Source organism: Bos indicus x Bos taurus, chromosome 5 (genome assembly GCF_003369695.1).
Source record: "Bos indicus x Bos taurus breed Angus x Brahman F1 hybrid chromosome 5, Bos_hybrid_MaternalHap_v2.0, whole genome shotgun sequence".
Classification (NCBI taxonomy): domain Eukaryota; kingdom Metazoa; phylum Chordata; class Mammalia; order Artiodactyla; family Bovidae; genus Bos; species Bos indicus x Bos taurus.
Genome location: NC_040080.1, coordinates 5,843,445 through 5,862,095, shown reverse-complemented (window position 1 = coordinate 5,862,095; position 18,651 = coordinate 5,843,445). Strand labels below are relative to the sequence as shown.

Here is an 18,651-nt window from a genome sequence, read left to right as displayed (position 1 = left end):
TCCAAGTGGGGCTGTGGAGCCATTGTTTTCCCTTGAGAGTAAATGCCCTCTTTTCTGCAGAGATTAGGGGGTGAAGGGCATGGTGATGGCCTGATGGGGGGTTCTGGGCCTGCCTGCTTCCTGATGTTCTAGGTCAGACTGTGCCCCTGAGCCCAGGTCCCCAAGCCGCCTGGGGCTCCGGCCGTAGCTTGTCCTGCTTCTTGTGGGAGAGTCACACCCTTTTATTCCTCTACCATTGACGTCACAGGCTGTCAGCAACACGCAGGCAGCGTGGGTGTTCGGAACACCCGCCCTGTGTGAGCCCTTCTGTTTAACACAGTCAGCACCTGTCTTGGGGACCCCCATCCCAGCATCGCCTGGAAGGTCTTAGGAAGCTGACAAGAGGTCAGGACCTCCGTGTCACCTTCTTGTGGGACCAATGGGGAAACTGAGGCCTGAGCAGGGGAGGCCTCACCTGGGTCCAGGGAGGTGGTAACAGAGGTGAGGCTCAGCCCAGGCCTCCCAGCCTCCAGCCCAGGCTCTTCCCGGAGCCTCTGGGTACCAGCCCTGTGCCCGGGCCTCGTGCCCCACTGACGTCTGTTGAGGGAGTGAAAGACACGACAGCTTGGGATCTGCCGCGCGATGTGCTGGTCATCTTAGTGATGGTCCTTCCAGAACATTCTGTGGTGGGTTGCCTGGGGGACCTTTGGTGACTCAGTGACCTCACCGTCCACCCCTCATCCTTAGTCCTGCATGGGATTCAGGGAACGTGTATGAGCACCTCCCCGTGTAGCCAGCCCTGTGCTAGGTGCAGGGAGGAAGCAGTGGGTTCCAGGGTCAGGACGTCCGGCCGATGGGGGAAGCGGACAAAGCAGCTGACAGAGAGAGCGCAGGCTGGGCAGGGCTGGGTGAAAGCGGGTGATCATGGAAGGCAGCCTGGAGGAAGTGGCACTTGGGCCCGCTGGTGACGGGTGAGTGAAGTTGGAGTTGGCTCAGGAAGAAGGCAGGAAGGGAGTCCTAGGTGGGTGGAACAGCGTGAGCAAATATCAGGAAGCCTTCGGCAGCTCAGAGGTGCATGGTGTGCTGTGCTGCGGGAAGGTGAGGTCGTGGCACCGACGGGGCCTGGCCTGGAGGGGGCGCCATAGCCTCGAGTTCTGCATGCATGCTACATACAGGGTCACCAGCTTGGCCCTTGGTGAAGGTCTCAAGGGGCCTTTTGTGAAGTGTTTGGTGGGCGGGTGTGTGTTCTGGCAAGCCGTGACTTCTGGGGAAGTTTCCGCAAAATCTTTCTGGCTATAGGAGGCCTAATTTTTGGGAGAAAGAACACAGAAACCTTTCAACTGTCCTTTGCAGCCTCAAGTCGTATCTGGTCTGCCGTAGCGATTGAAACGAGCATTTAAATAGAAGATGAGGACTGAATGTTCCTGGTTTTAAAACATTTCCCAGGAAAAACAAATGTTTGAAAGTTAAACATTTTGGCTATTAGGAGGAAACAGAAGAAAAATTGCATTTGCCTTTTAAATATGGGCACTCGTGTTGGGTTATAAATCCAGAGCTTCCCACACAGGGCCCGAGCCGGCCAGCCTGCAGCTTGGCAGAGGGGCCACCCTCCCAGGACCGTCTGTCCCACAGTGGGGGTCTGAACACCCAGGTCTGGCCAGGCAGTCTGGATTCCGGTGCTACTCTGTGACCCCAGGCATGTGACCTAACTTCCTTAGGTCTGTTTTCTCATCTCCATCCTCCCAGCTCCCATCTCTGGATTTCCTGGTGACAGAGTGACATGAAAGCGTGAGTCATTCAGTTGTGTCCAGCTCTTTGCAACCCCATGGACTGTAGCCTGCCAGGCTCCTCTGTCCGTGGAAATCTCCAGGCATGAATACAGAGTGGGTAGCCATTCCCTTCTCCAGGGAGTGTTCCTGACCTAGGGATTGAACCTGGGTCTCCCGTGTTGCCAGCAAATTTTTTACTCTCTGAGCCACCAGGGAAGCCCTGAGAATACTGGATTTCCTGATAAAGCATGGCATTTCATCCTCCTTCCAGCCCTAAAGACAATGATGACAGCTGCCATCTGGGTTGTATAAATCCTGCCTTTGAGTATTCTGAATTCTGACTTGGTATCTTGGAGGCTGGCTGGCCCCAAGTCTCTGGCGGGACTAGCCCTCCAGAGTTTACTCATTGACAAGAAGAGTAAGGACTCGGTTCTGAGCATACCTTTCAGAAGCAAACCAGCCGATCCAGAGTTCTCCACCCCCACCCACCCCCAGCCCCCAGCCACGCCCTCTCCAAGGTTCTTGTATGCTGTCCTGGTCCCCCCAGGGCCGGGAGCAGACATCGAGGATCAACCGTCTCCCCCAGAGCCCATCTGCCTTATTCACTAGCTCATCTTCCACCCCCTTGTCCTGTTTTTAGGGATTTGTGAGTATAAACTTCCTCCTCAGGACAGTAATTTCCAAGTCTGCGAGTCTTACCACCCCTGATTAAAACAACCCCCTGTTTAAGTGCAATACAGGGGCTTTACCTGTCTTCCCCGATTTGATTTTTCTAAGAACTCTGTGAGGAGCCCTGAACATTCCACCTTTATGGGTGAGGATGCTGGGGCTCAGAGAAGTGATGGTTTTCCCTCCAGGCCAGATAGCCAGGAAGCGGAGGTGGGGTCCAGCTTTGCTTTCTAAGGGTACCTAGAAGCATCGAGTGTGAATTGCTGATCACAATGCCTGGCACAGGGCAGCACAAACCAGCGTCTGTGGGGAGCACAGCCTCTGCGGCGTGCTGCCTCGCTCAGCCCTGCCCTTGTCCCAGGCTCCCATCTTCAGCCTCCCCTGCCCGCTCGTGCTGCACTCAGAATTCCCTTCCTGCATCGCTGGCCCGTGTCCTCCACGCGTGCACGGCAGTGGCATGCGAGTACCCAAGCCATGTGCAGCCCCCATGATGGCTCGAGGCTGGCTCCGCATTCCAGAGTTACTCTAGACCGCGTGCCATCCCAAAAAGTCTGCTCACGTGACTCTCCCAGACATCGGCAAGTGTTTAAACACAGAACTGTCAAAGACGCACTAAAAATGCAATCAGAGATCGTTAACGCTGTCTCTTTATTCCAGTCCCCTCTGCTGTTTTCTGCGAGCCGGGGATGTGCGGGTGGGGGAGCCATAAGGGGGTATTTGTCTGATTGCCGCTGCATTCAGACACACTAAAACTCCACCGGGCTCCATACGCTGCTCCGGGAACAACGTAGATTATGGAGAAGCTTGCATGTATCTTGTTGAATTTAACAGATTATGCAGTTGGAAGGCAGTGTTTTCTGTTAAATGAGATGGGGAAGTGTTAGCGAGAAAGAATTGTAACCTTTTGGAGGAAGATTAATCTTGGAAGCGCAAGTAGTGGATTTTGTTCGCATCCCTCTCTGCCCTGAGCCCCGCACACACTCGCTGCCGTGTGCATGCCACGTGTGGGTGTGTGTCTATTTGGACATAGATGGCCAGTGAAAAGTTAAAACGATATGGTCATCTTCCAGTGCTCTGCTGATGAATACCTGATGGGTCTTTTTCACCACCCACAAAGCCATGGCCCGCAAATGCCAAGATCTCAAGTGAGCTGGCTGAGAAGAAAGGAAGCATTTTGGAAAGACGGGCTGAATGTTACCACGCAGAATACAAATGCCTAACAATGCTCACCAGTTCTGAAAAGCCGGGAGGTTTCCATGAGAACTTGCTGCTTCTCCCAAACCTGAGGCTGGGAGACCACCCCCTGGCCCACCCAGCGAGGCCCACCTGGCCCAGGAGCTGAGCAGACCCGCAGGTCCCCATGCCACTCTCCCCGAATGTCCTGTCTTTCGAGTCCCCACCTCACCCTGTGTGTCCTCCTAGAGGCTGTCTGGTGTGACTGCTATTCTGTGTGCCAGAAAAATAAGCCACGCCAGGACAGTTGGAGGAAAAATTTGGAGGAAAGGGAGGGATCCAGCTAGAGAGAGATCAGTTGGTATAAAGGAGGCAGAGGTATCTCAAGATGGGTGGATTGATTTATAAATGCCTCCATCTGTCCGTAATCCTCTCATCTTTGTCCACCCATCGGCTCACTCACCCACCCATCCCTCATCCACCCAGTGATCATCTCCCCCTGAGAAGCAGTGTAGCATGACGGTGCTGAGTCAGGGTGACTTCGATGAGGCCGAGCTACAAAGACTAAATGTCCAGTACCCTCTGTGCTTGTGCATCACTTTATTATGGATTTGTGTAACCTTTCTGAGCCTCTGTTTTCCCAATTGTAAAATGGGGATAGTGGCTTAAGTGTCTTTGAAGGTTAAATAGCTGGTGAGTTGCTACATTCAGACAGATGTGCTTGGGGCTGGACCTCCAGCTCAGGAGGATGTGGGGCTGGGAGGTCTCTGTGTTCACACATGGATGAGCCCCCTGCCTCCAGGCTGCACGGCACCCATGTTTTAGAGAGACCAGACGGTATTTGAAGGTGTCATGACGGCTTGTTGGGGCTCCTGCCCCCGCCTGGCTTTGTGTACAGGAGCTCGTTCTCCCCTGGGAGGGAAGAAGCCTCAGTCACCTCCTCTGATCCGAGGTGGGAGGAGCCGGAGAGAGCCGACCGTCTCCTGCCCACTCCCCAGTCCCTGGTAGTCGGGAGCTGCGGAAATAAATGAAACTGTACGGTTGGAGTTATTTGCTAATTTGCTTAAGCAACACCCCCAGTCTGAGACATGACATAAATACATTAGTCGGGGAGGCACTTGGGGTGGGACGGATGGGTGATGTGAAGTAAAAATGCAGAGAACCAGCGCTGGAAGGCAGTTGTGGTGGCCGCTGCTCCAGCTGTGACTCCAGTGCAGCGAGGAGCTGGCCTGGTGGCCTTGAAAGAATCTGAGCTGCTGACCCGGAGGTGTGGGGTCAGCTGGACCAGCGCCTAGCATCACTTGCCCCACTCATCTGCTGTGGGACCTCAGGCCCCTGACGTGCGAACCTGGCTCCCCAGTTACGAGACCAGAGGTCACTGAACCTGCCTCGGGAGCACCCAGCCTGTTTCCAAGGGTGGCTGGCCTGACAGCAAGGTCCAGGAAGTGGCGGGTTTCTCTCTGTGATGCCCTCAGGCCCTCTCCCCTCCTCACTGGCAGCCCGAGCATCACTGGAGGTTGGGGGGAGGGGTCTCTGCACCGTGTCACCTGGGGTCCTGGTGGGGCCTTTGATTTCCCGATTTCTGCTGGGACCTGCTTGGGCTGGAAGTGGGTGAAGCCCTCATATCTCCTGTCTGCCCCCGAAGCTCTCCTGCGAGGGGAACAAGCAGACTGCTCAGCATCCCTGGGCCAGGCCTGGATGACAGATAGGAAGGTGGGTGAGGCAGGAGGCAGAGGGGCCTTACGGAGCTCAGAGCGTGGTCTTGTTGGCAGCCGAGGGGCAGAGGCCACGTCTGTCCCCTTCTTGTGTCCAGGGACTGTGGCCAGGCCATAAGCCCCAGTGCCTTAAAATGAGTGCAGCGGGCCCGGGTGTCAGTGGTAGAGACAGGTTGGGACTGCGCCAAACTGACCTCTGCTTCTTGCCTGAAGGAGGCATAGGTACCTAGCACTTGCCTGGGCCAAGACTGTGAGATTTAAAATGGATCGATTTCTAGAAAACAGAAAGAATGACATTTTACTGAGAGTTTCTCTAATTTTTAACGTTGGTGACAAATTGAAATTTTAAAAAGACGAGAAAGTTTTTTTTCGCCGAACAATATGTCAGTGGGCAGGGCTGGCCTGCGGGCTTCTAGTTGCAAACTCTGGCCCAGGGAAGCCGACTCCGTTTTGAACCTCAAAAGCCTTTTTGTGTTTCCATTCATTGGCTTGCCTGATCCCAGAACAGTCTTGCGAGGTAGACATTTTTCTTCCCATATCATGGGTGAGGAAACAGAGGTCCGTTTAACAGAGGAGGTTAAGTCACATGGCTTGTTACTGTCTGAGCCCCAGCTGTCAGCCCTTAGAGCCCCCATGCCTGTCACTGGACAACCTCCCTGAGTTGACAAACACCAGAGAAGAGAGAATACTATTTTTCTCCAACCTGTAAAGAAGTCTGGGGACTTTCCTAGCAGTCCAGTGGTTAAGACTCTGCCTTCCGGTTCAATCCCTGGTCTGAGAACTAAGATCCCACATGCTGTGCAGTTTGGCCCAAAAAAAGAGATGTCTTTTTTTTGAGGGGGAGTGGGGTGACTGTGAGGCAGTGATGAACAGACCAAGTGTCAGGAGAACCACTCACTGTGTAGCCCCCCGGTGAAGGGGCCTGAGACGGGCAGGCGGGGACCTGGGAGCAGGGTCTCCTTCCCGGGAGGAATTGGCCCGGACAGAAGAACCGGAGACAGAGAAGTCCTGAGAATGAGGCGGGGCCCCTGCAGCTCAGAGGCCCAGCAGGAAGCTGCCCAGCCCCCTCCCGCTGGTCTGGGGGAGCTTCAGTCGGCCGCCCAGCAGAAATGGGGGCAGGGAGACCTCAGGGTTGGTGATCAGAGGGCACCTGTCTGGAGGGAGGGTCACCTCTGCCAGGGCTCCCAGGGGCTCTTGCCTGCCCCCCTTCCCCCAACTGCCCTGTGGCCTCCGGAAGCCAACAGCAGTGCCCCCGCTGTGTGTGTGTGTGTGTGTGTGTGTGTTGGCTCTGCAGGCAGCCTGCCCTACGAATACAAGATCGTGATCGCTGGCAACCACGAGCTGACCTTCGACCAGGAGTTCATGGCCGACCTCATCAAGCAGGACTTCTACTACTTCCCGTCCGTGTCGAAGCTGAAGCCTGAGAACTACGAGAATGTGCAGTCGCTGCTGACCAACTGCATCTACCTGCAGGACTCGGAGGTCACCGTGCGGGGCTTCCGGATCTACGGCTCCCCGTGGTGAGTGTGAGGACGCCGTCCTGACCGCTGGTGATGGTGAAGCTATGTGAGAGTAGGGGGGATGGTGGAGCTGAGGCTGAGGGCTCAGAGGGAGGTGGGGCTGGGAGAAACCATGGAGAGACTTGGGGCCAGCTGTCCCCTCACGCCGCGTGACCCTGGGCAGGTCACTGCCACTCTCTGAGCCTTGGTTTCCCCATATCTGACAGATAATTAGATATGCTATACTGGCTCACATTTAAACAGGAACTATTATTACCTTCATTTTCCAAGTGAGGAAACAGGGGCACAGAGAGGGTGAGGGTCTTGCTGAAAGTCACACAGCTAGGAATGGGCAGAGCTGAGATTAAACCCAGGCAGGTGGTTCCAGAATCCCTGCTTTTAACCATCATCCTATACGCCAGGATCTCCCTATTGTCTGTCCCTCTGACACATGGAAGATGCTTGGGTGGAGGTAATGACTGATTAGCCAGACTGAGATGAGGCAGTCAGAATTTCCATGGAGGACCAAAGGCCTGGTTTACTGTCCTGGGGACAGCAGTTGTTCAAATCACCAGCATGCATCAAGACTTTGTTCCCTGTTGGAGACACAGAGCAATCAGGCCTTATCCTTAGGTTCACCTGGATGAGTGGGCATCAGGGTGAGAACAGGTCATGACTGGTCTCTGTGATGGTCAGTGTGTCCATAGTAACTCAAGTGATGGTGATGGTGGTGATGATGGTGATGGTGAAGATAATGATGATGGTGATGATGGTGATGGTGGTCGTGGTGATAATGGCAGTGATGGTGAAGGTGATGGTGGTGGTGATGATGGTGATAATGGTGGTGGTGGTGAAGGTAATGATGATGGTGGTGATGATGGTGATGGTGGTGATGGTGGTGGTGAAGGTGATGGTGGTGATGGTGATGGTGCTGGTGAAGGTGATGGTGGTGGTGGTGATGGTGGTAGTGAAGGTGGTGGTGGTGATGGTGATAATGGTGGTGGTGGTGAAGGTAATGATGATGGTGGTGATGATGGTGATGGTGGTGGTAGTGATAGTGAAGGTGGTGGTGAAGGTGATGATGGCGATGGTGGTGATGATGGTGCTGGTGCTGGTGAAGGTGGTGGTGATGGTGATGGTGGTGATGGTGAAGGTGGTGGTGATGGTGGTGGTGGTGGTGAAGGTGATGGTGGTGGTAGTGATAGTGAAGGTGGTGGTGAAAGTGATGATGGTGATGGCGATGGTGGTGATGATGGTGCTGGTGCTGGTGCTGGTGTTGGTGAAGGTGGTGGTGATGGTGTTGGTGAAGGTGGTGGTGATAATGGAGGTGGTGGTGATGGCGCTGGTGCTGGTGAAGGTCATGGTGATGATGGAGGTGGTGGTGATGGTGAACGTGATGGTGGTGATGATGGTGATGATGGTGATGGTGCTGGTGAAGGTGATGGTGAAGGTGATGATGGTGGTGGCGATGGTGGTGATGATGGTGCTGGTGCTGATGATGGTGAAGGTGATGGTGGTGATAGTGGTAGTGATAATGGAGGTGGTGGTGATGGTGCTGGTGAAGGTGATGGTGGTGGTGGTGGTGATGATGGAGGTGGTGGTGATGGTGAACGTGATGGTGATGATGGTGGTGGTGGTGGTGATGATGGTGGTGGTGATGGTGGTGATGGTGATGGTGGTGATGATGGTGATGGTGCTGGTGCTGGTGAAGGTGATGGTGGTGGTGATGATGGTGATGGTGACGGTGGTGATTATGGTGATGGTGCTGGTGCTGGTGAAGGTGATGGTGGTGGTGGTGGTGATGATGGAGGTGGTGGTGATGGTGAACATGATGGTGGTGATGATGATGGTGATGGTGCTGGTGAAGATGGTGATGGTCCCGGTGATGGTGATGGTGGTGGTGATGGTGAAGGTGATGGTGATGGTCCTGGTGATGGTGCTGGTGCTGGTGAAGGTGATGGTGATGGTCCTGGTGAAGGTGATGGTGGTGGTGCTGGTGAAGGTGATGGTGATGGTGTGGTGGTGGTGGTGATGATGGAGGTGGTGGTGATGGTGAATGTGATGGTGGTGATGATGGTGGTGGTGGTAGTGATGGTGGTGGTGATGGTGGTGGTGATGGTGGTGGTGGTGGTGATGGTGAAGGTGATTGTGATGATGGCAGTGGTGGTGATGGTGAAGGTGATGGCGGTGATAGTGATGGTCCTGGTGAAGGTGATGGTTATGGTGAAGGTGATGATGGTGATGGCGATGGTGCTGGTGCTGGTGCTGGTGAAGGTGCTGGTGATGGTGATGGTGGTGGTGATAATGGCAGTGGGGGTGATGGTGAAGGTGATGGTTATGGTGAAGGTGATGTTGGTGATGATGATGGTGTTAAGATTACAATAATGGTGATGATGACAACAAACCATCCCTGGGCGATTACAGTCAGCTGGGCCCTGGGCTTAAGTCTTCATAAGAACTGTCTCTAATACTTGACCCCTGTGAGGACTCCTTTATTGTCCCTGTTCTACAGGTGGACAGACTGACTGGCCCTTGGAGGCCCAGCTGGCAGTGGCCACAAGATGCCAAGTACTGGCAGGGGTAGGAGGATACAAGGAAGGAGAGACCTCAGGGGCTTGAAAGAGTGGCTTGATCATGGAAGGGTCCCTGGAGGGGATGGTGTGACCAGAGCCACATAGGAGGAGAGGGGCATTCCCAGGCGTGGAGGGTGACAGGGCCTGAGGCTGTGCCATCAGCCAGAGCAGCACACTTAGGGAGCTGATGGGCGATCCAGGGGACACGGGGTCTGTCCGGGTGCAGAGTCTTCAGGGAGAGCAGCTGCCAACTGAGAGTAGCCAGGAAGCCTGGGCTGCCCCCACAGATGCAGCAGGTGACCCCTGCTGCCTGGATGCTGCGGGTGGGTTTAGGACATGGTCCCACCCTGCCAAGGCTCCCTCAAGGGGCAGGGGTGAGATGCCGGGCTGTCCTTGAGCCCCTAGAGGTGCCTGCGTTCACCTCCCCAGTCCTCATCATGTACAGGGTCTCCACAAACCCTCCTGGGAGCCTATGGGATCCCAGACAAGGTCTGGTATGGCACTCAGGTGTGATGAGCTCGGGGCCAAGGCTGGGAGACGAGGTGGCCGAGTCAGGCCGTGAGAGCTCAGACCAGAAGGGGAGGTGTGTTTAGGCTAAAAAGCAGAAGGAGGTGGCTGTCGGAGGAGGAATGGGGTAAACGGAGGCCTGGAGGTGATGGGAGGACCGGAGTGTGAGGTGCAGGTGGGGAGGCGGGGAGATGAGGGTCAAAGGTCCGGAGGGTCAGGTGTCAGCCCGGGGACTCTGGGCTGGATCTCTTTGCCCAGTGGTCTCCCACAGCCTGTCTCCTCTGCACACTCACATACCCATACACAAACACACAACATTTTTTTTTTAAAACTTGTATTGCTTAGAAGTTAACAGCATGGCTTTGGGACCAAACTGCCTGGGCTCAACTCTTGGCCTCACTTCCTATGGGCTGTGTGACCCTGGGCGAGTCGCTTAACCTCTCCTTTCCTCTGCAAAATGGGAATAACGGGCACCTCCCATGGAGAGTGGTTGTAAAGCTGTCAGGAGGGTTCAGCTGAGCTGAGTGGCTGCACCAAGCTTTCCACGGACAGAGATACCATTCTTGTTCTTTGCTGTGTGGAGCCGCTCCCCCCTTCCCCTCCTGCCCCCTCCCCAGAGCCCAGCGTGTGGGATGGAGCACGGCAGGGCCAGGGGGCAGCAGGCGTCACTCAGTGTCCTTCCTGTCCCACCCAGAGCAGCTCGATGCAGCCCCACAGCTGGGCTCCAAAGAACCCCTTTGACAGCCAGCTCCCCAGGCTCCTGGCCAGGCTGCTAGGCCAGCCCTGTGGCCTCTCTGCCAGCTTGAGGCCACGTGCTAGAGCTGCTGAGGCCTGGATGAGGCTTCTGTCGGCCTTGCTGGGGTCCGGCTGCAGCATGCTCCAGCTGCCCCTGGTCTCTGCTTTGCCTTTTGTGACCCCAGAACCAGCAGCTGTGGACCTCAAGTTGCAGGTCCCCCAGAGCCTGAAAGGGGTGAGCATCTTCTCCTTGACCCTTACCTTTCTTCCTAGCTGGGTGCACACCTCCCTCCACCCCATGCCTTGGCGGGCCCAGCCCCAGGCTGCGGGAGTGGGAGGGGCTGCAGGACAGAGAAGGGACCTCGCGCAGGGCTTGGTGAGATCCAGGAGGGCTCCCTGTGGGAGGGGGTATTTGAAGGAGGCATGGTGTTTCTGTAATGGCATCACTGACTCAATGGACATGAGTTTGAGTAACTCTGGGAGTTGGTGATGGACAGGGAGGCCTGGCGTGCTGCAGTCCACGGGGTCACAGAGAGTCAGACACGACTGAGCAACCGAACGGAACTGAATTGGTGTTTCTGTGGGCTGAGGAGGTGGGAAGGAGCCACTGTTACGTGCTGGGCCCTGTCAGACTCTTCTTGGGCTGCTGTTGGTTCATAGCCCTTGACACAGACAGAGGGCTAAAGGGCATCTCATCTGCATTCCAAGATGCAGGCCAGGAGCTGGCATTCCATGCAGCAACCCCAGATTCCCTTGGGCCCTGTCCGGGGCTGGGAGCAGGGGAGATGTGGGCTCCTGTGCTGGGGACGTCTCCCTGAGTTTCTTTGCGTGAACCAGTTGTTTGCATCTGCTTTCCGGCATCATGGAGTTAATCCTGACTTCCCGCTGCCGCCTTACCCCCCTGGGACTTGCGTGCCTGGGAAGGCGGGCCCCTGCCACCATGCCCGCTGGCATCTCAGCTACAGTCGTGGTTGGGCAGTGGAGTGGTGAGGGAAGGGCTGTTCAAACTGCGGCTTATCACCACTTCTTCGCTGTGTGACTCTGGGCAAGTACCTTAGCCTCTCTGGTCCATCTGTCTAGGAAAATGATCCTAACTCCCTTATAGGGAGGCTGTGAGGTCTGTGCGGACCCGTCCAGATGGAGGCTGTGCCCAGAGTGAGGCCTTGAAGGTTGATTGTGTTTATTACTGCTGCGGTGGAGACCAGGACAGAGGGAGCTGTGTTCCTGCTAGTACTTCAGCAGCCCCCAGGGGAGGGCCAGGCTTGCAATCACTTCATTTAATGCAACGGCAGGTAGAGGCCCAGGTGAGGATGCAGCTTGCCCAGGCCCCCGGTGGGTGGTTCTCCTGACTCTCTGTCTGCTCCATGTTGGAGGCCCCTTTATGAAGACCTACTGTGCGCCAGGCATGGAACAACATGCTCTTCGTGTGTTCCTGGGTTCTCTGAACAGCCTCAGGACGCACCTCACACCTGCCTTGTTGGCCCGTGCGAACACTGAGATCTGGGGATCAGAGTGACGTTCTCATGATCAGTTCATTCATTGATCAGGTGATTGCCCTGGGGGTGTGCCATGAGCCAGGCACACACAGCTCCTGCAGTCACAGGCTTTTCATGCTCGTGGGAGGCATGTCAACCACCAACTCCTTGATTCAACAAAAATCGCGAGGAGCTCTAGGGGCTGGGGTTGGGGAAGGCTCCCCACGGGAGAGCCATAGGTACAGGCAGCTCTGTACCTATGTGGCAGGGGTGGCAGGCAGAGGGAACAGCCCTGGTGAGGGCCAGACAGAGGGCCGTGGGCACACTGGGGTGGAGTGTGGCTTCCAGGGTCTCGGAGAGAGCAGACGCCAGAGGCTGGGCCGTCGGGTGGGCTGGAGGCTGCCGTGGTGGGTGGTGGCCTCCCCCTGGGCTCCCGTTACTCTCTGCCTGTAGCCAGTGTCCTGAGCCCCTGGGGACCTGGCACGTTACATCCAAGGCCTGGAAGGGACACTCGTGTGCTCGTGTGTGCTGGGCTGGTGCTTAGTCACGCTTGTACCTTGGGCCCAGACACACAGGGCCATCCCCACTGTCCCGACTCTCACTCCTCGTCTGACCTCAGCATGTCGCGTCTCTGAGCCTCTGTCTCCCTTCTGAGCGAGGGGGCCATAGCATCTTCTCTGTGCCGCCCCGGGTGAAGTGCACGGTGGAGGGGCAGTGAGCAGTCCCCAGAGGGGGTTCCCAGCCAGAGAGCCTTGTGGCCTGGCTGCTGACTCTGCCTGATCCGAGGGCAGGGGGTCTGTGTGCCGCCCCCTCCAACTGTCTGTCGAGGGAGAGGCAGGGTGAGCTCGCCCCCAGTGCCAGCCACCTGGGCACAGGCCACTTGGAGGGGGCAGACAGCAAAGCTGATGGTGATTATTATTAAATTCAGATGTTCCGGGTTTTCCTTTTCTTTTTCCTGTGCCCTTAACATATTGACTACCATGTGGAAGACAGGCGACTTTAGCAGCATCATAACACCAGCAGGCAGGGATCAGGGATCAAATAAACTGGTAGCCCTGAGTAGCCTAATATCGATGGCATCTGGGGCGTGTGGGCAAAGCTGCCCGGGGCTGAGGGGCAGACCTAGTCTGTGTTGTCCGAGGAGGCAGATCAGGGACAAGAGGCAGTCTCATCAGTGTGGGAAATCTATCCCACAGGTGGGAGCCCAGAGGAGAGGCAGTGTGGCTTTGCTGAGTGGTGAGCTGCCTGCTACAAGGGGCATGCAAGCAGAGATACACTGTGGTTGGGCCTGGTGTCCTCCCAACCTCTCCCCTTCCTAGAGGGCCACCATTTCTCTGCCTGAGGCTGATGATTCCCTGTAGGTGGAGGGATGCACCAGCCAGCTCTCGGGGAGGTCCTTTTGGTGCTGGACTTGGGAGGTCAGGAGTGGGACCGGGCTGGCCTTGATATTGAGAACTCACCGAAGTCAGCCGGGAGGAGGAAGCAGACAGAAAACTCACAGTTATCACGACTGGCCTTTCCTTTAAGGACGACCAACCAGAGATGCTCTGCTTGGGAGACCAGTGGGTCAGACTTGAGCGGTTCCACTTCTTGTCCGACACACACTTGGAGGCCCACAGTGGCCGTCGGGTGCCTGGCCCCCTGCGGGGGAGAGGGCCCAAGAATGGATCCAGCCTGGCTCTTCCCCCCACGACAGGGCACCATTAGCAACCCCACTTTGCAGGATGGTCAGAGGCAGAGAGAGAAAAATGTTTTAATCTGAGTATGCCCTCTGCAATATTTTAAATGTCAAAAATGGAAGTGTTTTTGCTCAGTCATGTCTGACTCTTTGAGACTCTGTGGGCTGTAGCCCACCTGGCTCCTCTGTCTGTGGGATTTCCCAGGCAAGGATACTGGAGTGGGTAGCCATGCCCTTCTCCAGGGGATCTTCCAGACCCAGGAAACGAACCCAGGTCTCCTGCATTGCAGGCAGGTTCTTTACCATCTGAGCCACCAAAATGTACTTACACTGAAAAAAAAAAAACTATATATTGTTTGCCTGAAATTCAAATTTAATGGGGAGATCGTCTGGCCACCCTAATCCTGAGATAGCTGGGTTCTGCTTGCTTTTTGAATGTTGTAAAAATGGGCTCATGTGCTGTACCATGCCTGCTTTTTTGACTCAATGTTATATTTTTTAAGATTCCTCCAGGCCATCATGTGCAGCTGTGCTTGGGTCTTTTTTCCTTGCTGTGTAGGATTTCACCATATGAATATTTCATGACTTATTTATCCATTCTACAAATAGGCCCATTATAAATAATATTACTGTGAACATCCTACATGTATCTTGGTGCACAGAGAGAGATACTCTTGAATGAGGATGCCCCCCCAACACACACCTAGGAATGGGGTGGTCAGGAGAGCCTCCGCATAGCTCTTCAGTGGAGGCCAAGAGGCACAGTCACTTGTCCCGCCCCTCTGCGAGCACTTTGTGCGACTTGTAAGTTGTGCCCATCTGGAGGCTGGGTTGGTATCACTATGTGGTCTTCACTTGCGTTCCCTTGATGACCTGTGAGGCTGAGAATCTTGGCCACTTAGCTTTCTTCTTTTGTGATGGGCTCAGGTCTTCTGCCCGTTTAAAAACCCCATGGACCATGGCCTGCCAGGCTCCTCTGCCCATGGGATTCTCCAGGCAAGAATGCAGGAGTGGGCTGCCACGACCAGAAGGTCTTCATTTTGGTGCAAAGTGAAGTCGCTCAGTCGTGTCTGACTCTTTGCGACCCCACGGACTGTAACCTAGCAGGCTCCTCCGTCCATAGAATTTTCCAGGCAAGAGTACTGGAGTGGGTGGCCATTTCCTTCCCCAGGGGATCTTCCCGACCCAGGGATCGAACCTGGGCCTCCTGCATTGCAGGCAGACGCTCTACCATCTGAGCCACCTGGGAAGCAGCCTAAGCAGTCACAGGTCTGTGTTTTTCTTTGTGGCTAGCGCTTTCTGTGTCCTATTTAAGAAAGCCCTCCCTTGAAGTCATGAATGTGTTTCCACATCATCTGAGATCTTCACGGTTTAGCCTTTTCTGTTTAGGTGTTAGCTCCACTGGCCGTGATCGCGCTGATGGCGTGAGGTAGGGATCCCATTTGGGGATTTTCCACGTGGCCTGGCACGCATATGGAGTTCGTCCTTCCCGGCTGCTCCATGTTGCCCTTCTCACCCGACAGGCGGGGAGCTGTGTCCAGGCTGTCTCCAGCCCCTTCAGTCCACTTGGCTCCAGGACCACACTGTCTTAATTACCCTGGCAACCGATTTCTTTCAAGTCTCTTTTCCTGACCAGAATAGTTGAAGCTCCAGGAAAGCAGGGACCTGTCTTCCGGGGGGCAGGGCGGGGTGGTGTCATATCACCACATCCTCCGTCCAGCCCAGTATGGGAGGGATGAAGGTCTCCCTGGGAGCCACGGGCTTGTGTGGCCACCCTCCCAGGGCACTGTGACTTTCTAGAAGTCATGTCTGGTCTCCTCAGATGCAGACTGGGCATTGGGCACTGAGCCTTGGCCCAGAGCAGCTGAGAGGAAGGGAGCGGGAACCAAGCGCAGAAGAAGAGGAAGAGCTCAGCTGTTACAAAATCCTAAGTGTTAGAAAAAAAAAATTCCGTATACATACCGTATTCATTTATGGGTTTTGGATGCATTTTTTGTTCTCATTTAACTGAAAACGGCCTTGATTTTTTTTTTTTAAGGAGTGAGAGAGGGAGTGAAGTTGGCACGCAGCTAGTCCATCTGGTCTAATTACGTCTGGTATTTTGAAAGAAGGCATCTACACCAGCTGAGACAGGAAACTTTGAGAAGTGGCGGCCGGGCCACTGCTGGGCGTCTGGGCTGGGATCCTGCTCGGTGGCTTGGAGGCCTGGCTGCCTGCGGGCAGGGCAGGGCCTGGGGGCAGCTGAAGGCTGAGGGTCCAGCGCTCTGCAAACCGCCAGCATGAGCGGTGACCTCGGGTCAGGTCTTGGCTTCTGGGAAATGACAGCGGGCAGTCCCCTTGTGCAGGGGTGTTCTTAGGAGTCAGGTCTTTGGCGTAAGATGCTTGGCACACACGGGAGTCCCACCCACCCCCAAACCTTTCCAGCTACGGCCTCGACTGCCCAGAATGGGGGCTGGGGGAGGTTGTCTACCTACAGCCTGTGTGGTCCTGGGCGAGGTGGTGGTGGACTCCAGTCTGAGCTCCCGCTTCTCTGTGTGCATGGAGCAGGCCCGGTACAGGGTGGGGTGGGCAGACAGGAACTCAGCTGCCAGGGAATTTAAAGCCTGTGCCCCGAAGCTGCTGATGAGACAATAACATAGTTACTGTTCATACCACTGAGTTGACCAGAGGCTCTATACCTGTAGCTGCTCCAGAGGCTCAAGCCTTTACCACCAGGAGGAGGTCTGACCCTTGTCCCCATTATATAGCTGAGAAGACTGAGGCCCACGAGGTGAAGTGACTGGCTGAAGGTCCCACAGTAACTGAGAGTCCCGCTGGGCCTGCCCAGAACTGAGGACAGAGAGGTCGCTAAAATAAAATGCTTTCTAAAAGACTTGATGAAATACATCTTTTAGAGAAAAAAGAATAGAGGATGAAATTATGAGCTCCTAACTTTTCCCATGCTTCTCAGCACCTCTTACCAACATGTGGTCAGTCCTGGGAAGGCTGGGTCAGTGGGGCAGGATCCTGGGTGGGGCGGGGACCTGAGGCAGCCCGCACTGCCCCTGCGGGCCAGAGGCTGGTGGGCGACCACAGTGAGGCCAGCGTGGACTGCTGCGCCCCTGGCTGGGCTCCTGACCCTTGGTCCTCCTGGCTCGGAGTGAGGAGTGGCTGGGTCTGGGACTCGACTCCAACCACCTACAACCCTTTGCTCTTTTGCTATTAAGAAAATCTTTTAAATCTTAAAAAAAATACTGATTTTTCAGGCTCTGCAGTAATTCTCCAAGCTGTTTGGAGTGTTGTAATTTGAGGTTGCCTGCTTTTGTTCTGGCTTCCCAGGCAGCTCAGCTGTTAAGAATCCACCTGCAATGCAGAAGATGTGGGTTCTATCCTTGGGTTGGGAAGATCCCCTGGAGGAGGGCATGGCAACCCACTCCAGTATTCTTGCCGGGAGAATCCCATGGACAGAGGAGCCTGGTTGGGCTACAGTCCACAGGGTCACAAAGAGTCGGACACGACTGGGCAACTGAGCAAACAAGCACGCTTATGTTCTGCAAGGCTGTATCAGGGGGTCCTGGGAAGCCTGACTTGGGGGTGCCCGCAGAGAGGATGTCTGCAACAGCCTGTGGGTGCACATAGCCAGGGACTGCTTTCCAGTCCTTTCCTGGCCTAGAGTTTTGGCGGCCTGCAGGTTCACCACCTGCGGAAGCCTGGGTCGGGGGTCCAGGGGAAGCATCCTCTCCCTGGTGGGGGCATCTGCTTTTCCCAGAAGCCTTCTCAGGGCCAGCTTTGCGGTCACAGCACGGCCATGAAGACCCACATTCCCGGCTTCAGAGGCTGGAGGTCCTGGGGCATTTAAGCCATGCTTGTTACACTCCACCCTGCATTTCTAGACGGTTTCAGCATGGGCCGTGGGCGTGGTCTGTTGAGACAAGAGAGGCCAAGGCTCTTAGTCCCCTTCGGTACCTGCAACCCTCATTCCGCAGACTTCCCAAGAGCTGCTCCACAGTTCCCTCACTCTGCCAGGCACTCCCCACAGGACAAGGCAGGACTGTTCTTATCCCTGTTTTGGGGGGAGGGTGAGGCCAGGCGTGGGGGAGGCAAGTGACAGGTCCAGGATCTCAGCCATAGGCAGGACCTGGACTTGGGTGACTCCGGGGGTCGCCAGCCCTGACCTGCTTCATCAGCTGTGGTTTCCCAGCCTGTCCCCTGGCACATCCTTCCTGTAGCCCCTGTTAGGCTGCTGAACCAGTCGGGGCTGGCCTTCGGGGTCCCAGGTTCCTGGCCCCGTCAGTGGTGCTTCAGAGCCCTGTCCCAGGGCCCTGCCCGGGTGCCCCGAGTGAGGCCCCTGGAGCTGCTGGTTGGAGCATCGCAGAATCTTGGTTCATCCCTCTTTCCCCTGCCTGGAGCCCAAATCAAATTTGGAACAGCCCATGTCTGTTCAAGGGAAGCTGGGAAGCCTGCCTCTCAGGCTGACCACAAGCCCCACCTGAGCTGTGGTGCCCCGAGTGCCCCCTTGGTCAGTCCTGTGATAGCAACATGACAGACTTGGGAGGGTCCCCCAGGGACGAGCAGTGTCCTCCACCAGCGATCAGTTCCCTCTCCTTCCTCCGCCGGAACTTACACTTGTCATATACACCACTGGAGGTTGATGAGTTTTTTTAGAATAATTTTTATGTATTTGGCTGTGCTGGGTATTTGTTGCTGCGTGGGCTTTTCTCTGGTTGCAGAGAGCAGGGTGCACGGACTCTGGGGTGCACGGATCAGTAGTTGTGGCATGTGGCTTGTGAGCTCTAGAGCACAGGCTCAGTAGCTGTGATGCAGGGGCTTGGTTGCTCTGGGGCATGTGGGGTCTTCCTGGCTCAGGGATTAAACCTGTGTCTCCTGCGTTGACAGGCAG

General features: G+C 55.6%; 1 protein-coding gene and 1 non-coding gene across 4 annotated transcripts in view; one reads left to right on the top strand and one right to left on the bottom strand.

Moving 5' to 3' along the window:
- Positions 1-18,651, top strand: part of MPPED1 (metallophosphoesterase domain containing 1) — an 82,920-nt gene that overhangs the window by 47,159 nt on the left and 17,110 nt on the right. For all 3 annotated transcript variants that reach the window (XM_027540569.1, XM_027540567.1, XM_027540568.1), the window contains exon 4: positions 6,600-6,825. In XM_027540569.1, coding sequence (XP_027396370.1) covers positions 6,600-6,825 — 226 coding nt within the window. The remainder of the gene's footprint in view (positions 1-6,599; positions 6,826-18,651) is intronic.
- TRNAC-GCA lies at positions 14,950-15,021 on the bottom strand. Its single transcript has one exon. It is a non-coding gene; the product is annotated as a tRNA-Cys (tRNA).